This window comes from Tyto alba, unplaced genomic scaffold (assembly GCF_018691265.1).
Source record: "Tyto alba isolate M040663 unplaced genomic scaffold, T.alba_DEE_v4.0 Super-Scaffold_9, whole genome shotgun sequence".
NCBI lineage: Eukaryota > Metazoa > Chordata > Aves > Strigiformes > Tytonidae > Tyto > Tyto alba.
In genome coordinates, this window is record NW_024881330.1 from 24,718,589 (window position 1) to 24,738,846 (window position 20,258).

General features: G+C 42.6%; 1 protein-coding gene across 1 annotated transcript in view; it reads right to left on the reverse strand.

Annotated features, from left to right (window-relative positions):
• LAPTM4B (lysosomal protein transmembrane 4 beta) overlaps positions 1-19,844 on the reverse strand; it is a 62,466-nt gene extending 42,622 nt beyond the window's left edge. Inside the window, exons 1-2 of the mRNA XM_042786108.1 lie at positions 19,640-19,844; positions 3,029-3,140 (exon numbers count right to left, since the gene is read on the reverse strand). Of these exons, the coding sequence (XP_042642042.1) occupies positions 3,029-3,140; positions 19,640-19,735 (208 nt within the window). The 5' untranslated portion in view covers positions 19,736-19,844. The remainder of the gene's footprint in view (positions 1-3,028; positions 3,141-19,639) is intronic.
• Between the last annotated feature and the right edge of the window lie 414 nt (positions 19,845-20,258).

A 20,258-nucleotide genomic window follows, 5' to 3' on the forward strand; every position in this document is an offset into this window, starting at 1 on the left:
TGCCCTGCCCAGAGACCTCTCTCATCTGCCCATCCCAGTGCAGGGACACACAGATTTTGGCCTGAGTTGCTGACGTCAGTGTCAAAGTTCCCCTCAGTTTCTATAGGTTACACATAGGATTTCAGTCCTTGTTGTCATATCGCTGATGAAGTGTCATACACATCTGTGACACTGTAAAGGCAGTGAATAAAACTGAGCAACATCCACTGCTTGTTTGGGCTGTTGACATGTCAGGATCATGATCTGTGTATCTGGAAAAGCTGAGCAAGAGGTTCAGATGAAACCCTCTGGGAAGTCAAAATGATTTATAGGGCTTTCCCATCTCCTGGCCAGAGATTATTAGTCTTTTAACAGCATCACTATTACATTGGGCAGCTCGCACTTCTAATTTTCCCTAGTCCAGCTTCTAGTTCATAAACTCCCTCAGGCCCTAAGGAAATAATAAAAGGAAAGATGAGACTAAATGGGATCAGCTGAATATCCAGCACAGGAGGAAGCCCATCATTTTCCCCGGCTCCCAGATGTACGTCTCAGAGAGCCAGCCAAACCACACACACTGGTGTCTTCCAATACCTCCATCTGCCACATGGCAAGTCTTGGCAGACTTTTTCCCCCTTGTTTCCTTTTGTAGAATAGAAGGGAAAAGCTATAACCTACAGTTTTTGCTAAGTGCTCAGGTAAATCCTTTCTCTGCTTAATCAAACAGGCATTTTGGAGCCTCTGATAACACCCTGGGAACCACACTAAATCCTGAAATTATAGCTGAGCAGCCATTCACAGAAGAACTGGTGCTGCACTGGCATTTTCAAGCAATTTGCACTAGACTGGCTCTGGCTCTGCACGGGGCAGGAATTTTCCCAGTGCTGGAACAGAAAATTGAGAATTCTCCACAAATGAGACCTGAGCACAACCAGAAATAATATAAATACAAATACTGGGGGAATCCTGGTTTCTTGGAAGTTAAGGTAAATCTGTCACTAACTTCAGAGTAGCCATAATGCCACTACTGTGACTCAGCTGAAAAGTTTATATCCTGCTGATATTTTCAGATCTTTTATGAAGAAGCCTGTCTGAGGAGGAAGGGAAAGGGAGTGACAACTTTACATGCAAACTTTGTGTCTGCATTTTTTTTTTGTTTGTTTGCTATTGATAGGAACATCAAAAATAGTAACGAGAATAACGGCTACTAGGATTTCCATCATTATTCTTTGTCAATGCAAGTACATATAGATAACAACTTTGAGACCTTCATTAGCATAAAAACTGATGTATCTTCCTGTATTTCATACACATGGTACATATGTCCGATGTTTTATGTCATAAGAAAACATTTCCTCAGATTTGAACAAATATAGTCATACTTAAATGAAAAAAGAAAAAAAAAAATCTCCTGCCAGCTATTTCCAGTAACTATAAAAGCTAGTAGCTTGATTCAGCTGCCTTTACTCAGTAAGGCATTAAACTGGAGGGAGTCAAAGCATAAAAGGAGACATTAATTCAAATGTTCATTCGTAATTTAACTGCCTGTGAAATGTTCCCTTTACTGAATGGAAATGAGTTTGCTTGGCCCACAAGCCATCCTTTTACAGTCTTGCAGGGTTCACTTCAGAAGCCTCAATAAAAAAAGTATAGAAAATACAATTTTCAAGTGGAGATGGAAATCCCAAATGTACTTGATCTGACAGCTATTGCATTACAAAACAGAATTACTATTTTAAAGCCTTGGGCACTGTCAGGCCTCTGATGTCGGCTATATAAAACCACACTGACAGTCAGTCATTACCAAGGTTAATCTCTGAGAATTAGGACAAGGCAGTCAGTTTTAATATGTCAGAATCAGCTAGGAGCCCATCTGTATGTACTACGGTCCTTACTTTCTTTAATCCAGTTATATAAAAAGATTTTAAGTTGGAAGTTGTAGATGGTTTTTCAATGAAGACACAATAAAGTAGGACTTTTCCCTTATTATTAATTAAATGTAAACCCTCAAGGCATATCTGCACTGAAGACTTTGTGAAAATAAGTATCTCTTAACCGGTACCTAGCAGCTTTGACACACCATGGGTGCAATTATTTTTCTCACGTGTGGAGCTATTCCTTTTCCTACTGATATTTTTATTGACTTCATCAGGAATGAGGAAATGACCTAGAGTCTTTTGCTGTGGATGGAGCAGCATGACACCAGTGTAACTAGCAAGTGACCTTGTTTCAGATTACTGTGATAAGTGTTACACATAGCAATCTTGCAAGCAGAAATTAAAATAAAGAGACATTTTTATCAAAATCACATTGGAGGGAAACTTTTCTAGATACAAATTAAATGGTTAAAGCAAATCAACAAACCAAATATCACCAAATGATCTGAAACAGTCATGGAAGAAAGAAATATTTGCAAAGGACAGAAGGTTTTTTACAGGAGACATTAATGGCCTAGTTCACCCTGAAACTGTACTGAAGATTTTCTGTGATGCCCTTTGGCGAGAGAAGGAAGCAGCCCTGGGTTATTGTTAATACGCCTATGAATATACAGTCAATATTTATACTTGCATCTATTACAACAGGTTTGTGCAAGTCATGCCACGTGTACATGGGGGTTGCGTAAATATGTACAACATGAATGAACACCTTCAACCAGTTACATAAATAGCAGTATGGGTTCTTATGCATGTGTAGGCGCTATGGGACTGGTGCTGGGAGGTGCATAGACTCTGTATCTCCCATTGTCTTGCAAAAATCCCCCTCAGGCTTTCAGCATCATGCTCAGAGATAACATCTCCATGTCAAGGGTTGTCTCTGTCTCTGCCAAGCCAGGACACAGCAGAGCAGATGGACTACTAATAAGTAGCAGATAAGGTTACTACTGGGTAACCAGTTTGAACTGTGCCATGAATACACCTTTCACAATAAAAATGCATCATTAAGATACCAAGGTGAAGAAATAATTAAAGGACAGTAATTACTGAAATGATAGGACAGTTACACAAATACTGGAGCAATGAGTGATAGTATTCAGGCAGTTTGTACTTACTGGCATCATCCATAAATTCAAATTCACCCCCTAATTCAGCACTGGTTAGGTGGTACTGGTCAGGATCAGTCAGGGCGCTCAGCAGAATCAGCAATACCACTGAATTGATAATCTACAGAGAGGAAAAAGGGAAAACGGTTAGGCTGTGAAAGTAATCTGTGAAAAACCTCTGGGCAGCATACACCCACCACAGTCCATGCCAACTACAGCAGAGGCTGTTTTCCAGCTGCACAACTGTAGTATTTAACTAACACTGCAGTTAGTTTCTCTAGGTTTGTGTAAACAGGACCTATTTCTTCCCCAGGTGGTGGCAGGAAAATGAAACAAAACCTGGATTATCCCTTTTCATTTTGACTCTCTCCCCCACAATCAGAGAAGTTACCACTGCTCTTTCAGATTATAAAATATGCTAGCACATCCACTTCCGTTTGTTATGTTACAAAAACTAAAATCAATTAAAAACAATAATTTTGAGATTATTACATGAGTCAAGGATTATTAGCATGGCAGAGCTGGAATTAGAGACAGGCCCTGTGAAATTGCTAGGTGATCAAATAGGAACTGATATGCTGGAAGAGGCTGAATTTTAAGAGCTGATTCACATAAACTGTTAAATCAGAGGCCTTGGGGGGACTGAAGTAGGTGGCAGTGCGAACCCAATGTTTGATGTACATGTTCCTGTGTCATATGACACAGAGGGACATTCACATACACTGAGGCCTTGGCTATGAAATGCAATAAGTGAATTAAGAACATAGTATCAAGTGATTCAGTAGGAGCGGATTGTCAAGTATCAGCTATGAGAGGAACACAGAGGTAGCCAAGAGCTATATTTTAAAACAAATCTGATCAAAATGCTAATATCACTTTGAAGTGAAGAGGGCTAATTGCAGCAAAGGAGATTGTTCAGCATGAAAAAATGCAGCCTGGCTAAAAGATTATTCTACAGAACTAGGAAGATAACTGATGAACAGGAAAATGGAGAGAAGAAAGCTGATAATTGAGTACGCTGGAAAAGATGCTTTGGTTCTCATTTCAAAGTCATCCTAATCTGATCACATGTTACTAACAGCAACAAAAAGGTGTAGGAACACAGGCTATTATGAAACATAACAGGTTAGACAATTTCTTGGTTAAGATAAACTAGTTTTGATAGGCAAATTCCATCAAGTTTAACTGATACCAGATCTGTTAGCAGTAATTTATGAAAAACTGTTGAGAATAGATTGAGTTCACAACATGGGAAAAGAACAAGCACAGTTTATGCCTTTTCAAAGCAGGAAGGCCATGTAAAGAATTTCTAGCTAGATTGTGAGATTTAAGAATAAAGTAAACCCAAGAACAGACAATCAAGCAGTCTCTCCATTAGGACTTCAAACTTATATGGTCATAACCAACAATCACCATGGGTTTGTCAAGGACAAACCTTAATTAATTCATCTTACTTTCCTTCTCTGACAGGCTAAGAGGCCTTGTGAACGAGTAGATATCATCTCTTTGAATACCAGCAAGCCTTTTGACATTATGAGATTCTCATAAATGAGCTAGGAAAACCCAGTTTGGCTGAAAATGCAGGAAGGTGATCGCATAGCCAGCTGGGTAGTTGTAATGAAAGAATAATCATCAAGGATTCACAGCCAACACAGGAGGTATGATTAGGGTTTTCCGGTATTGTTGAAAGACTTGGTAGTTCAAGTCACCTGTGACTTGTACCTTTCTTTAAGTTGCAGACAATGACAAGCTGTAAGCACTTTAGGAGATAAGATTATAAAAATTTGGATCAACTACAGCAGAATTCAGACAATAGAGCACAATTCAGTACCAACAAGCATAGAACATCACATTTGTGACACCCTGCAGAAGAACAAGAGAAGAATTAACTGAGTAGGTAACTGTTCCTCAGAAAGGAGTCCGGGTATGACAGTGAATAAACGGAACATGACTCAGAAAGGCGAGAAAAAGAAGAAGGCAATAGACTTTTCGCCAGATCCGTTGGGAGATGAGTAAAGTAACAGATTCAAATTACAGCAAACGGAAATTTAGGTTAGGCAGCTTGCTGAACAATATGAACAATCATACAGCAGAAGAGATTGTCTGGAGGGGGTTAGAGATCTTCATTACTGTATTTTTTCATAGTACAGCAATACAGCTTTGTGTTGGGAATGCTGTAGCCATAGATGGTCTTGTCTTGGCTTTGAAGACAGACCAAATGACTGTCAAGATTCAAAGTTACATTCTAGAAACCCTACTAATTTTTAACATTACGTATAACTTTATATTTCAATCAAGTTCTTGCTTTATACTCCTTTTTGGATAATTAGGGGACATATGCCAGTAATAAATATGTTACTTAAGAAGAGTACTCAAAATAACCAAGCAATCAGAAACTATAAATGTATACAGTATTGCTATTTTAAAGGCATACAAGTTTAATCTTTTGTACAGATATAGTCAGGAAGATTCATAAAATACTGACCTAGGCACTCTACTTTCTCCATACAGATACGTCCAGATTCAGATTACGTGTTTGTCAGCATTGCCTTTAAGTCTCTGTATAAGACACAGATTGTGTTTGCCTGATCTCTCTGTAGTCAGTAGGAATCTCTCTAATGCTCTTTAGTGCATCACTTTTCTGTTCTATCAGGTTTTTCTCTTATGATCCTCATAATGACCTCTGAGCACCTTCCAACTATGCTGTCAGCAGTGCAAGTGAAATACACCATGTGTTTATTTGCTCACCCTCTTTCTCTGAGAAGAAATATGTGCACAGTTGGGTGTACTGTATTTGTTAGGGTTTTTCTTTTGCTTTGAAAGTGATGTGACCATTGAATTTTGAAAAATGCTTTAATGCATAAATTTAATGTGCTTAAAAACTTACTGATGTAGCATCTTCCAAGGACACATAATCAAGGACAAGAGCATAAAGTGATTCCCTGTTGATATATGCAGTTGGTATGAGAGTGGAAATCTCTGCTCTAGGAAAAGCAAAGTAGATTTTTATGCTCTCTTGACAGGGCCAAGATTTCCTTCAAGATGTTTTACATTCCTTCAGCAACAAATATGTAATAACTAATTAACAATGCTTAGAAAGCATTTTCATTATGCAGAGTTTCAGTAAGCAACTAAGCCCTATACCTTCCCAATGAGACATGTCATCCCCTTTTATGGATGTAGAAACAGAAACAAGTTGAGGAACGTGCAGCACGATGGTGTTCAGCAGTAAGAATAAAATACAAGATTTTGCACTGTCAAGTCAGAACTGTGGCCACTGGGTCCTGCTGTTGGTTGCGGCCATAGTGCTAGCCAAAGTTACAGGAGAGGAGCCCTGGGGGCATTAATTGGCCTTCCTGGCCCTGCTCAGCCCCACCTTGAGCCTTCTCACACCCCTCGCCTTGGCCCAGGACCCCATTTCAGCTCAGTCTGGGATCATCGGTCCCTGCCCCAGTGGCACCACGGGAGTGCCGGTCTCCAGCCATGCTTCCTGGACCCACGTTGTTGCTAGTTACCAGTTGTGTCCCTGGTCTCATCCCCTTTTGATCCTAGATGGCCCCTGGCCCTGGTTCATCACCTGCCATGTTGGGGGCTGTTGATGGGCCCCATTATCAGCCCCCAGTCCTGCACCTGGGCTCAGCCCCTACAGGGTGTTGCCCAGAGGACCCTAACAAGAGGCCGGACAAATAAGTCCACAGAAAGTCCTAGAAATTCCCAACTGTCCTGTTATCCTGATACAGAAATAAAATAATAATAATTTTTAAAATCCCCAAATCTTGCTTCTCTGGCAACCAGATGGAATACAACCGCCTCCTCATCAATGTAGAGGAGGAAAATAACTCTGCTTTGTAGAGACCCCAGAACGTATAATGAAAAGGGGAAAACAGGAAATATTATGGAGGAGACAGCTTGTGCACATATTGGAGCATTACTTGGATTTCCTGCTCTGGGCTTAAAAAACACAATTTCAGATTTGAGTAGAAGATAGTCTGTACAGCAACAATTGTGTGAGAGAAGGTGCGTGCAGGCACGAGGGTGAAAGGCAGCACATGCTGAGGCTGGGACCAGCACCACCAGACACTGCTGCTGCTTCCATCTATGCTGTGATAAAATCCCAGCAGTTTATGTATGATGTGAGGCAGCTCTGCTGGAGGGAATATGCAGCATTAAGGATGCAAGGAAGCAACCTCATATCTTCCACAGACAGCATCCAACGTTTATAAACTATATAATGCACTCAAAATTCAGATCTCTGCCACTGATGAGTGAGTTGTCTTCTTTTCCATGTCATTCGTTCCAGAGATCAGCAGTGAAATGTGGAGACCCACAGAGACAAAATGCAGGGGAGGGAAGGTGTCAGGAACTACTGCATCAACAGGTGATGAGAAAATGAGTACCACTATAATTTCAGATCCTTCACAGAAGTGCAGCTGCATGGTATATATCCCAGTTTATCTAAAATTAACTTAGTTCCAGTAGCTCATAAGAGCATGCCATTAACACAAATCATTTGCTGATTCCTAACTCAAGCAGACAGAGAAATGATCAAGCCATTAACTTACACGGTTGTCCTTAAATACTAAAAGAATTGTCAGAAGTTAAAATGGCTTGATTCTTCCCAGCCTTCCTCCAGTTTACAATTAAGGGTTGAAATAAAGTTGCTCTGATAAAGGAGTCAGAAAAGGAAATCCTAAACTTATTTTAACTCAATAGACTACAATAAAGATACATGGATGTTTCTATTGAAGTCCACATGGTCTCCTCTACAAATATTCTATTCCAGTTCTCCCAAGACTTCCTAATGCAGTGAAGAGAGATCCTTACATTTATAGGAAGAAGTAAGGAAAACCCCCTAGCTTTATTTATATTGAAGGTTCAATTTATAACCGAATCCATGCGTATAACAGTCTGGATGCTGTCTATGCAGTGAAAGATGTATGTACACTTTTAATTCTGGGTCTGTTTTCAGCCTCACTGAAGTCAAGAGAAATCCACTGAAGCACAGTCCTTAAACCTCTGTGTTGGTGGAGAACTAATTCACCACCTGTGCTCCCTGTCAGGGACTCTACAGTTCCAGAGAGCTGGTTTAATGACAGTCAACACCCCACTAATATGTAGGTATAAAAACCCAATACTTTTATATAAGGGGAGAAAAATGGTAAAATACAAAGATAAACTTTGTTTCTATGATCTAGAAAATACTGAAAAAATAGATTTAATGAAAATCCCCCAATTTTCTGTAATCCATATTAGTGAATTATAATACTGGGATTGATGTGGGCAGCTAGTTACCAAAACATCACCATAGTTTACTCTATAGTCCTGTACCCGACACAGTATGAACTACCAGATGAAAGAGGAGATGATGTTTCTAAACAAAAATTGTTGTGACTGAGCAGTGAATAACAGCAGATTTCTCTGAGGACTTTGAATGGTGAGCCATGTCGGAATGTTGCTGACCAAGGCTCCTAAACCTCATCCAAGTTTTGAACTCATACACTCTATTCTAGCATAATTTTAATATCCCACAAAACTGGCAGGGTTTAGTTTGTTGTCCTCTACAAAGATATTATTGAAGCAAATCACCAAAGACATTAATTTTACTAGTAAGAAATCCTAAATGTTTTTAATAAAACTGAAGAAAGTCTCAAGCAAAGCCCCCAATATGCCCCATCTCCCTTCAAAAATCTCAAGGTAGGTTTATGACTCTATGTGATTGTTCTCTACAGAAACTATAGAAATAAGCCCCCAGACTTAAACTATTTTTGCTCCTTGAAATTAAGCTAACAACAGAATATTTTAAAGCACTTGGGTATTTGAATTCAGTATTACTATGAGAAAAAGTAAGAATGAATGGGAAATGTATAGTTAAGATAAATCAACATCCTTCATTTTCCTCATCTACCTTTGCTTTCCCACTTGGCATGTTCTCTGCATTTCTCTTGCTTTTTTCTTTTAGCATAGAAGATATTAATAAAAGCCAGAGTACTTTTGATCATCAAGACGACACAAGAGCCCTACAAAAGGAAAAAAAAAAATACCAAGTGCATGGTTTGACTCAATAGTTTGGGGTAGATTTGCACTGTCTGGGGCACCTTTCCCAAATTTCTCTGTTAACATTGATGATGAGTTAAGGTTTATGCTCTATTACCCCATATAGGCAGATTTCTCTATCTGTTCTTTCTTTCTCCGTTAGGCAAATTATATTTTTTTTTTCTGAGGTCTGATTAAAGAGGAAACAAGAAGGCAATTTTAGCAATAAAGGTTTTACAGCTGCCCGTCTGCTGCAGAGAGCAGGCAAACATGAGAAGGAACGTGGTGTCCCCCCTACGTGCCCAAGTTTCTTTACAGATCTCATGGCAATGGTTCGGTCACCTTCCCCCCTCAGGGCACAAAGGGCCCAGGAGCTGCAGCAGAGCACACCTCAGTCAGCCTCTTGAGCTCCTAGGAAAGGAGGAGCAGGAGAACCCTGGCTGTCAGGGTACATATCTCCTCTTTTTTTTTTTTTTTTTCCTGCTGTGTAAGCCTTCTGCCTCATGCTAATGAAAATGTTTCAGCTCTCCAATGCTGGGGGACAAGCTGCAGATGTGTTAGTGATGCAAAAATTAATGTGTGGTCCAAGGAAGGAAACCCAGCCACACTTAACTATCTTCTCACCCAGTGAATCATAACAGTCTGAAGGGAAATATTAAAGCTGGATTAAAAGGGAATCCTCTACCCCTTTCACCAGTGAAACTCACTATCAGACATTATACTGCTCAAGCCAAAAGGCTGGAGGAATACAGAAAAGGATGAGCTGTTTATTCAGGAAATGCCAGTGCTTAGCTGTACTACAAAGCATCTCAAAAACAAAACATAAGCCTTCCTGCTTCAGGTTATTGTCCAACCTTAACATAATAGGAGAATAAAAGAAAATGTTGTCCCTGCACAAGTTGTTCTTTCTTATTTCCCTGTGTAGGTTCTCATAGCGTATGTTTCTGGCTGCTACCTGAAACACAGCAATGGATTAGAGAGAGCATTAGTCAGATCAGAAGCAGCAATTAAGTTTTTATGTTCTTTAATCTTCAGAAGGCAAGGTAGAGTCTGCAATTCTTGTTGCTTATTTTTCCATATTACACATGAGAAGTCAAAGAATGATCCAGGCAGGCTCAGCCTAGCATATTACAGACTGCATATTATAGAGATCATATAATAGAAAGCCGTGTAAAATATTTTAATCAGACTTTATATATAATTTCAACTTTGATTATTATGACACTAAGCATTGAACCTTAAAGGCTATGTTGTTTAAATTGATATAGGAAGCCCAGCATAATTTATTAGCACTCTTCTACACAAATGACTCAACTAATGCCTACTGCCAGCCTTTTAACAGTCCTAAAACCCAAACTATGAGAGGTCTGTTGTTAATGAAATATGGTAATGAATACATTTATAAAAAAAAATATTAGATGGACAGACTACACAGGATGCACACTAGAGGTTTCTGCCTCCCTAGAGGTAGAGTTTAATTTGTTACATACTTAATCTTAGTCCTTTCATGGCTTAAAGAAATAGGATATTTGTATGCAAATTTATCAGTGGATTCTTTAGTTACTTTTACATTGTATTTAAAGATAGCTGAACCTGTATCTAAGCAAATTCCTGAAAATTATTGTTGTGCTCTTCTGCCCAGCCCTGAATATAATCGTATATCTGTGTTCAAGTTATAACGTTGCCAGAACAACTTACAATTTCTACTAACGCAAATCCTGATTCAGGATGCTGTGGAGAGCTAGCAAAGAATTGGTATGGATTATAACCTTATTAGAAAAAGAGTTCTTCAACAGGTCAGTGGGGATTTGTTTGGTGTCTGCATTTGTCCTTGATTTCCAAAAATGGATTGTTGAGTCTTGCAGGTGACTGTGAAAGGTTGAGGGCAGACATGCTAAAGCGTCGCTCTTGATGTGAGTTGTGGCAGCTCCCGCGGGTCTGAACCTTAGTGCGGACTCGTGAAAGAGGATGGGCCAGTCAAGGCACCTGTAATTGTGTAGCTGGGCTGGCCCTGGCCAGCTGACGGTGTGTCTTACCCACACCAGCCCACGATGCTGCCCGTGCTCAGACTCACCTCTAGCCTCTTTGGACATGAGTTACTGCACTAGTCAGAGGAGCGTGCCCCAACTTTTGACAGCAAGCCACATATGCCCACTTAATTTAAAAACCCTCATCAAAACACACTAAACCGTCGATCAATTATCCTTATGTAGTCACTACAGGCAATATCCACAAAAGCTATGCAAGGGACCAGGGCTGTCAGTAGTAAACTGAATCCTTGCATCACCCTGCAACCCAAGGCAGGGATTTAGATATGTGAGAAAGAAGCGGGCACACCACAAAGGGTGGTATGGTACAGGTAATTACTGAAATAGTAAACAACATGATCACCTGTATCTGATCTCTCTGGGCACAGCTGCTTCACAGTTGGGAAATGCACCTCCGCAAGGCAAAAATCTCCCACAAACCTGTGTTTCTGCCAAAAGCATTTGTCCTGTCTATTTTAAGTAGCTTAATATATCTCCTGACAGAACAAGACCTTGCTCAGCACAAGCCAGGAATGAAATGAAAAACAGCCACGCACTTTAAAAAGCTCTTCTAAGGCAGAGGACTAGGATGACGGGAGTCAGAGCTCACTGTGGACATCTGAAAGAGAGCAGACCCACGAGAGGTCCAGGAACAGTGCACTAGGCTCAAGTCCAGATTAGTTCTTCAGTGATGCCTTCCTGGCAAATTGACTACCTCAGATTGACTGCAAGCACTCTCTCGCACCTTCAGCAATAAGCATGGTTTTTCTCTTCCTATTCTGCTCTTTAAACCTCCATCTCAGCTGCAGAACAGCACAGCAACTCCCATGCACATTCTCAAGCCTTGGCCACCTTAAACTTCCAGAGCTTTACAGTCAAAGCATGAGCCTCACAATAAAACCAGAGAAAAAGAAAGCAATCAAGGAAATTAATTCCTGGCTATTTTGCAACATCCGTTCCATATGTCCAGGAATATATAAGACTAATTGTATTTTCACTGACGTCAGTCTAATCAACGATCAGTTTACGAAGCTTAACGTGTCCTGCTCTGGCTCACTAGGAGATACATATTAACCTTCAACAGAACTTCTAAACACATTTTACTTGATTAATGCAATACCTCCTCTCCCTTCTATAAATACATTCATGATTTTTGTATAAAATACAAATGTAATCATAGAATACTGGACTCTTAATGGGTTTCTTTCCTTTAACAAGCATTTATGTAAACTTTGCTCTGCTTACAACCAACCATCTGTTTTCTCACTGGAGGGAGACAACTGTTCCTTGTAGTACCAGTGAATTTATTTTCCAGTCGAGGCCCTTACTAAGAATAAAAGGGTATTATACAAAGGTTTGAATTTTCTGAACTAATAACTGTGTTGATTAGAAGACAACTGTGTCATTATCCTGGACAACTGATGCAGATTATCAGCTAACATTGCAACAGCTCATATACTCAGTGAAAACTCCTACTGTGGTATTTGGGGATATAAGAAATATTGAATATGTAAGGGAATTAGAGCTTAAAGACATTTTTCAGAAATCCTTGTGTTGTGTTACTAATAATCAGTTCAGTAAATGCATGGACTGTCCAAAAGATGCTCACAAGAAATTTTATCCCTCCAATGACTTAAAAAGATTTAAAAATAAAGGCATTAATAGACACACTGATGTATGGTAGAGTCGGAGGAGGATTGACAAAATGCTGTTTCTGCTCATCCCTGCAACGCAGCAAACACGCAAGCCTGGCTATTTTCACTCAGAACAGAAAGCACAGGTAGCTTGGGATATGGTGTACTGATGAATCCATCCTTTTTTCCAATAATTTTTCTGGCCTGTTCCTGGATTGATTCTGTCACCCAGGGGTGAGTGATGAGGGTCTTTGCAAGATGTCTTATTGATTGTGCAGTTTAAATTCCTCTCATATGGTAATTTATTTTGTAATTTAACTGCAGAGGTCCTGAAGCATGAATTGAAGAAAGGAGGTGGAATAAGGTCCTGCATTGCAGAAACCAGCCTCAGTTTGTGCATGGTGGGGAAGAATTCTTTCAGGGGCTCTCCAGAAGCCATTCTTGAAGCAATTAACTGTTATGTTATTTAATACTGTCTCTCTAGATAAGTTACAATCAGAATGTAGTTATTGAGAAGGTCCTTCAGACAAGATAACATTTTGCTCATGCTAATAATCAGTGCTGGCCTTTATTCTTTCATCTACCATGTCTAAAATGCATATATATGTTTTCTGTTTCTTAAGAAAATACTACGTGGGCCCTGAGCAGACATTTGTGTGTAGGATCAGTCGTTTATTTCCTGCTGGTCTTGAAAAAGATAATAAAATGGATGAGATCCACTCCAAGAGTAAATGCCCTGAACCTCCTCTGATTCCTGTCTCAGTTGGGTATTCAACATATACATCGATCATACAGGGAAGCCTCTGAAAATAGGACTAATATTTTTCTTTATTCATAATTAATTCCAAGTTTTCTCTCCACTCTCCTCAAGAGCAAGCATGTGCACAGGAAGCCTTCAATGAGTTACTTGGAAATGTCACTGTTTTTCTTCCAAGATTTCAACTTCTGTTTTATTAAAGAAAGTACAGACAACAGAAAAAATAATGATAATTTTATAGACATGACACTCGGTACCTAAATATTTAACCAGTGCAGCCATCTTCACTACAAGAATTAAAAATCTCAAGTCATTTCAGATTACATCATGACCCCTTCACCTGCCAGAGGAGAAATCTCACCTGCTGCTGACACATCTCGTACCAAGGGATGGGAAGCAGCCATGTCATTGGCACCACCCAGCCCTTCCCCCGAATATACTGCCCAGGTCTGGGCCATGGAAAGGCAATCACCTGGTGAACCCACAGAGAGCCCCATTCTGCAAGACTTCTTCCCTCAGTGCCACCAGGATTGGATTGTTAGTGGAGGTGGCAAAGGTGGCACTACCTGCAGGATAACCTGACCCAACACCCCAGCTATATCACACTGGCATGACAGGGGAAGTGACATCCCTGGATGATATGAAGGAACAGAGCCTTCAGTGAGCTGGCTGATGTACTATGACCATTCATGCAGAGATAAAGGTGGGGATCCTAAATTCTTAGTCCATTTAATCCCACATAAAAGCAAAGAAAGCTATTTTTCTAAGTAAAACATGAGGCCTCAAACTTGTTTTCATGCAAATACCCACAACTTGGCACTGGGATAACAAAATTTACAATTCCCTGTAACATCAGGCTAACGGTGTAATTTCCCCCTTTTCACAATTTCAGTTCTTTTTTTAGTTTTCAAAATTTCACAATCCTCACAGGTTCGAGAAAAATTAATAACTTAATCCTTAGAATTTCTTTATTTTTCCTGACAGGGCATTTCTACCCTATTCAAGGGACCCCCCCGCTTACAACTCCTTGCTGAAGTGAGCAGTCTCAGACAGTGTAAAGGTTGCAGGAGTGGGGACAGAGCAGCTTGGAAGGACTCCAGTGTAGGTATGTTTTGGTTATATGAGCAGTCAGTGCTGATCTCTACTCCCTGCCAAGAAAGCCAATATTTCAGTAGTCTTCTAACTGGTATTTAAGCACATTGCTGTGCATGCTGTTTTGCACAGAGCTTGAAAAAGACATGGAAATAAGTGTGACCCAGTCGCAAAATATGTACTTTGATTGCCTTTTTGACCTCAAGTCAAGTGCACTCTACTGATCCCAGCAGGGTGCTCAACCAATGAGGACATAGCAAACAGTGCTTTTCTTTTGCTTTACAATAGAGAGAGGCCACTACCGGTATATTTTTTCATTCATTAGGATGCAATCCTTTTATTAAAAAATGGCTGGGATGCCGACAGAAATTATGCACACTTTCAACTGTATATTCAGAAAAATCCAGAACTGAAATGTCGCGACTGGCAGTTCATGCTGTGCCTTCCTCAAATAGCAGCTCAAACGTTGAAGCTACCCCGGTTAAAAACTTCGGCTCACTCTATTTCTGCTCTCACCACCCAACTCGATAACTCGCAGTTATAAAAGGTTCTCAGCCTTCCATTAGTTTTTATTTTTAGCCCCTCTCTGCCCGGGCCCCGGGGGGAGCGTGGAGGACAGCGGCGCTGAGCCACGGACAGCTCCGGCCGGGCTGGACAGCTCCCGCCGCGCTGCTGGGGGGACTGGGGGGGACCCCAGGGTACCGGGGGGACCCCAGGGTACCGGGAAGCACTGGGGGGGCCACGGGGCACCAGGAGAGACTGGGGGGAATGGGGGGATCGGAGGGCTGGGGAGGACCAGTGTGGGACCAGAGGGACTGGAAGGGAGCGGGGGGGGGGGGGACCAGAGGGGACTGGAGGATCAGGGAGTACCCGGGGGGGGACTGAGGGGAAGAGTAGCCTGTGCCCAGGGCACTGCTGCAGCGAGGCAGGTAGCAGGCGGCACTGGGCACACAGAGCTCAAAAATTAAAGATCCTTCTTGTAACTCTTTTTTTTTTTTTTTTTTCCTCTGAACTGATGAAACTTCAAGTTTCATCTTGCTCCCTCCCAAGGCAATGGGAATTAATTCCTGTTGGCCCAGACGGAGCGGGTGGAGCCTCAGGGTATGCATAAACCCCACCGCTGTGTCAGGAGAGTGGGAAATCCTTCTGTGACACTGTCAGCACATCTGACGTTGTTCCTTCTTTGTGTTTTAGGTAAAGAAAAGGGAGTCCCTTTACTTGGGAAGAAGACATACTGTCTTTATAAAAGCTGTTATTGACAGGGATGTTATTCTGACTCACCAGTACTGACTGGGTCCCTCAGGACTGTCAAAAACGCCGCCTTTACCTGGGACCCCGGCACCCGGGGAAGATAAAATGTGATGTTGGCTCATTTCAGCAGTGTCACTGCCTTGAACAGCACGCTGATACAGCGGCCTGCAACAAAACTAAGCTGCTGGAAGTGACTTTCTCATTTCCCTTTGGTTTTTGTTTCTTTCTTTTTTCAAAATATGACACCTGTAAGACTTCTGTGCCCCAACATGTTTCTGCATTATTACTCATGACCTCCAAATTCATGTTATAATACAGAGAAGTGTAAAGTCCATGCCAATGAGATAAAACCGAAAGATTAATAATCAGCTGAACCAAACTGGTCCTTAGGTTTTGAAATGAGTATTAGTCCCCAGCCAACCATATTATTGCCATTTTAATCTTCAGCATGATGTTTGTATTCAACATTGCAGCACCCCCTCTTAAGCTTTTCTCCCCATGGCAGCATACTCATTCCTGAAGTACAGCCTGTTCTCCAACACAATTAAATATTCTTTTCAGGAAATTTCCGCTGGCTGCTCCACCCTTTACAAGTTGCTTTTTACACCGAAGTACGTCAGTGCTCGGTGATGGCACATATATTGTATTGTGTATACTATATTTATTGCAGTATCATGCAATGCTGTATTATATTATATAATTCTAGATGCAGTACCTATGGCTTTACCAGGAAGAAACTACTGAAACACAATAGCTACAGCAACATTAGCATTCTGAGGTCCATTATGTTCTAAAATAGAGCAAAGTTAAATATTTATTTCCCGGCTATTGATACTTTATGCGACTACTGTAAGTGTCCATGGCTGCTGGGCATGTGTTGGAAATGCACACAGCGTTCCTCCCCCTTACCTACGTGGGCAAGTGCTCTTGTCACACAGCCCTGATGACTCCACCTGCACTCAGCTCCCCACTCTCTCTGCTATTTGTAGGATCCCAAACACCCAATTAAAACATTAAAATTGAAGAGCTAAAACATCATCTCAGAGAAATAAACTACATTTTCCACATTTATGCAGACATGAAATTCCGTCTTCTGAAATGATACTAACTCAAAACTGGTTCAACATGTGAAAGTGTTATTTTAAAGGCCTGCCCAAACTTCTAAGCTACTATTTTTTACTCCTTCAGAAGCCTCTACTACTGAATCATTGTATTCATAGTCATAGAATTAATAAAACTTACACTTCACAGGTAGCAAGATATGAAAAACAATAAGAAAACTATTCATTCTCTAGGGAGATGTTTTATCCTCAAGTAATTTCCTGTAAAGCATAATGGCAAACAGTATACAGAATACATGTTGGCGTGGCAAAAAATCAAAGGGGCTTTTGTTTGAACTTTATTTGAGGTAATGCTCATAGCTCATATGTGGTTTGGAGTAATGTAACCACCCAAAATACATGCAGAGAAAAAAAAAATGCCACCAAGACAGTATCTATTTTTATTAAACCCTCAACAGCACATGGTATGAAATCATAATTGTTCTTCTGAGACAGAACAATATTTTTGTATACGACACTGTAAACCAGACCTTTCAGCCAGGGTAGCTATTTACTCCAGGATCTACCCCCTCTTTACTTATTGCTTCCTAAATTTGCCAGCTAGCAAAAAAAGTTTAGTGCTTATTATCAACATGCATCTAAATTTCTATTCTTAATAGTTAACCTTAAAAATTTTAATATTTGCAATAGTGGAGAAAGCACAGAAAGAAATGTGTGCCTTGACATGTTAGGAGTTATTGTCAGTTTGAAGTCATTCAGAAATCTGCCCTGAAAAGTTTATGAAAGAAAAAGAAGAAAATTAGGGAGAAGTGTAAATCAAGATATACTTCCTAGTTAGAAAAGAAAATTTAAAAACAGATTTTGAAGAAAAATACCATGTGAAATTAGGGCACTGGTATTTAAAAGTTAGTAACACAATCGGTAATAAAGTCTTTTCTTCGTATGTAAGGTCAGCTGGGGCACGCACTTCCCTCTTCCTCAAATATATTTAGATCCACTGAACAGCTAAAATATCTGTATCCCTGTCTTCATGGAGCCAATGTGAGAAGGCTTCATTCAGCTGAAGGCAGAAAGAAATAACAAGCATCCTGGAAGAAACGCTCAAAAGCTTTCAGGTCATATTAAAACTTATTGAAACCTCATTGCAGCCAGGCAAAGAGGGGCATTTTTTCAATACTGTCAGTATTCCAGATACCACAGGCTGTGGATATTGCATTTAACTGTATTTTATTAAACCAGGGGCAAGAAATAGTTCAAATAATGCACCATTTTCTCAGTGGTAAAATATGTATTTTATAGGACATAGAGCATTTTATATGATTTCTAGGACATAAATGTCAACCTAGCCTTTTCATTATGCTGACTGAATTTATTTAATGAGCTGTCCTACAATGGAGGCCAGCCCTACATTTTTCACTTGCTTCTGAAGGGAATTTCAGCAGTTAGCAAATAAACCCAGGTCTAATCTGCTTCCGTCTGCAAGCACTTGAAAAATTAAGCTTGGCAAACAGCTCTGCATGGCCTTGGCATCAGGCAGAGAGTGATTTCTCACAGCAAGGGATGGGGAAGACTGATCAGGCCAAGTGCATCTACATAACCCAAAGGAATGAACCAGCTCTTTTTATTCTTGTGGCATGTTTGCAAATCCTGAGACTATGGCAGGGCCGGCTCTGGGAAATCCGCTTTTCCTGCATTGCTACCCAAGGGATTGAGAAAAGATTGTCACAGACAGAAGAAGAACAGAAGGCTTAATGGGCCTCCTCCTCACTGAGTCTTTCCCCTGGCTGAGTGTGGAACAACCTCTGGGACTGATGATAACTCATTAAAGCTTGCCTCGAGGGTCAATTCCTCACTCACATCCTATCACCCCGATGGAGGAATGAAGTCTGTCTGGTACCTGATAGCAGCTGCCTGAAAGGATTCAGCCAGGCAGCCCGAGATACTACTGACAAACAATTATCTGACAAACGAGGAACAGCAATGACAACACCTGCCTTCCTCACAAAGCAGTGACCAGAGATGACAAAATAAGATTTTTCAGTGCAGTGTGGTCAGAATCAGGGCAGCCTTGCTGGAGCTAATGCACCAGCGGGGCCTCAGTGCTGAAGTCAGCCCCGACACGAGCAACACCGATCTAAAAGTTCGGGGGGAGCCAGGAAAACCCCTCGCTCCAGCCGATCATCGCTCATCACATTTTCATCCCCCCAAAGAGCCTTTTGCTTGAGACCCTGGTGAGCCTCACCGTGTTCTGTATCTCCCGCCCCCACCCCCCTGACACTTAAACATGCACATGCTTAATTTTCCAATTTAGACAGAGTCTAAATGCCAGCCTCTGCCACGCCGCGGGATAACCCGTGGGTTAGCAGAGGGGAAGCGCTGGAGCTCGTTACCCTGCTAATGCTAACGTGACTCCTCAGAGGGTTATCTCCAAAAATACGCCTGGGCTGAGAGGGGCAGCCTTGGCTGCTGCATTGGGCACCCCCCTCCGCCGGGCAGCAGCTACGGCGGCCGGGGGACAGCCCCGGGGGGGCCGGGGGACAGCCCCGGGGGGGGCCGGGGGACAGCCCCGGGGGGGGCCGGGGGACAGCCCCGGGGGGGGCCGGGGGACAGCCCCGGGGGGGGCCGGGGGACAGCCCCGGGGGGGGCCGGGGGACAGCCCCGGGGGGGGCCGGGGGACAGCCCCGGGGGGGGCCGGGGGACAGCCCCGCGGGGGGCCGGGGGACGGCCCCGGGGGGGGCCGGGGGACAGCCCCGGGGGGCGCTTACCAGGTACCAGACGCCGAGGATGATGGTGCCGGTGCGGACATGGCAGCAGAGGCAGCAGCTGTTGGAGTAGAAGCGCGCCCAGGGCGAGCTCAGCATCTCCGCGGCTCCTCCGGGCTCCGCGCCGCTCCGCGCTTCTCGCCGCGCCGCTCCGCGGAGGCGGGACCGGGGCTGGGGCCGCCCCTCCCGGCGGGCGGGACGGGGAGCGGAGGGACCCAGCCCAGGCGGCGGGAGGTGGAAGAGGAGGAGGAAGAGGAGGAGGTGGGGTTGAAGGCTCCGCCGGCTCCTGCGCAGGCCGCGCTGCCGCCCTCAGCCCCCTCCGCGCCCGCCCGGGCGCTGACAGCGGCCAAGCACCGGGAAAACCCCAGAGCGCGGAAGGGTTTTAATAACACAAAGTTGAGGGAATTCAGCGAGTTGGCAGCCTGGCCCGCGTGGCCGCGGCGTGTCGTGGGTGGTGGGAAGGTGCTGTGGTCCCGGTGGCCCCACGCAGCCCTTCCCAGGCACGGCTGGCCGTGGGACTGGTGTGGTGGGAGCGAGGCCGGGGGGGAGCTGCCTTAGCCCAGCCTGGAGGGCGCCCCGCAACCCTTGGCTGGCAAACCAGCAGAAATAAAACTCCATTTCA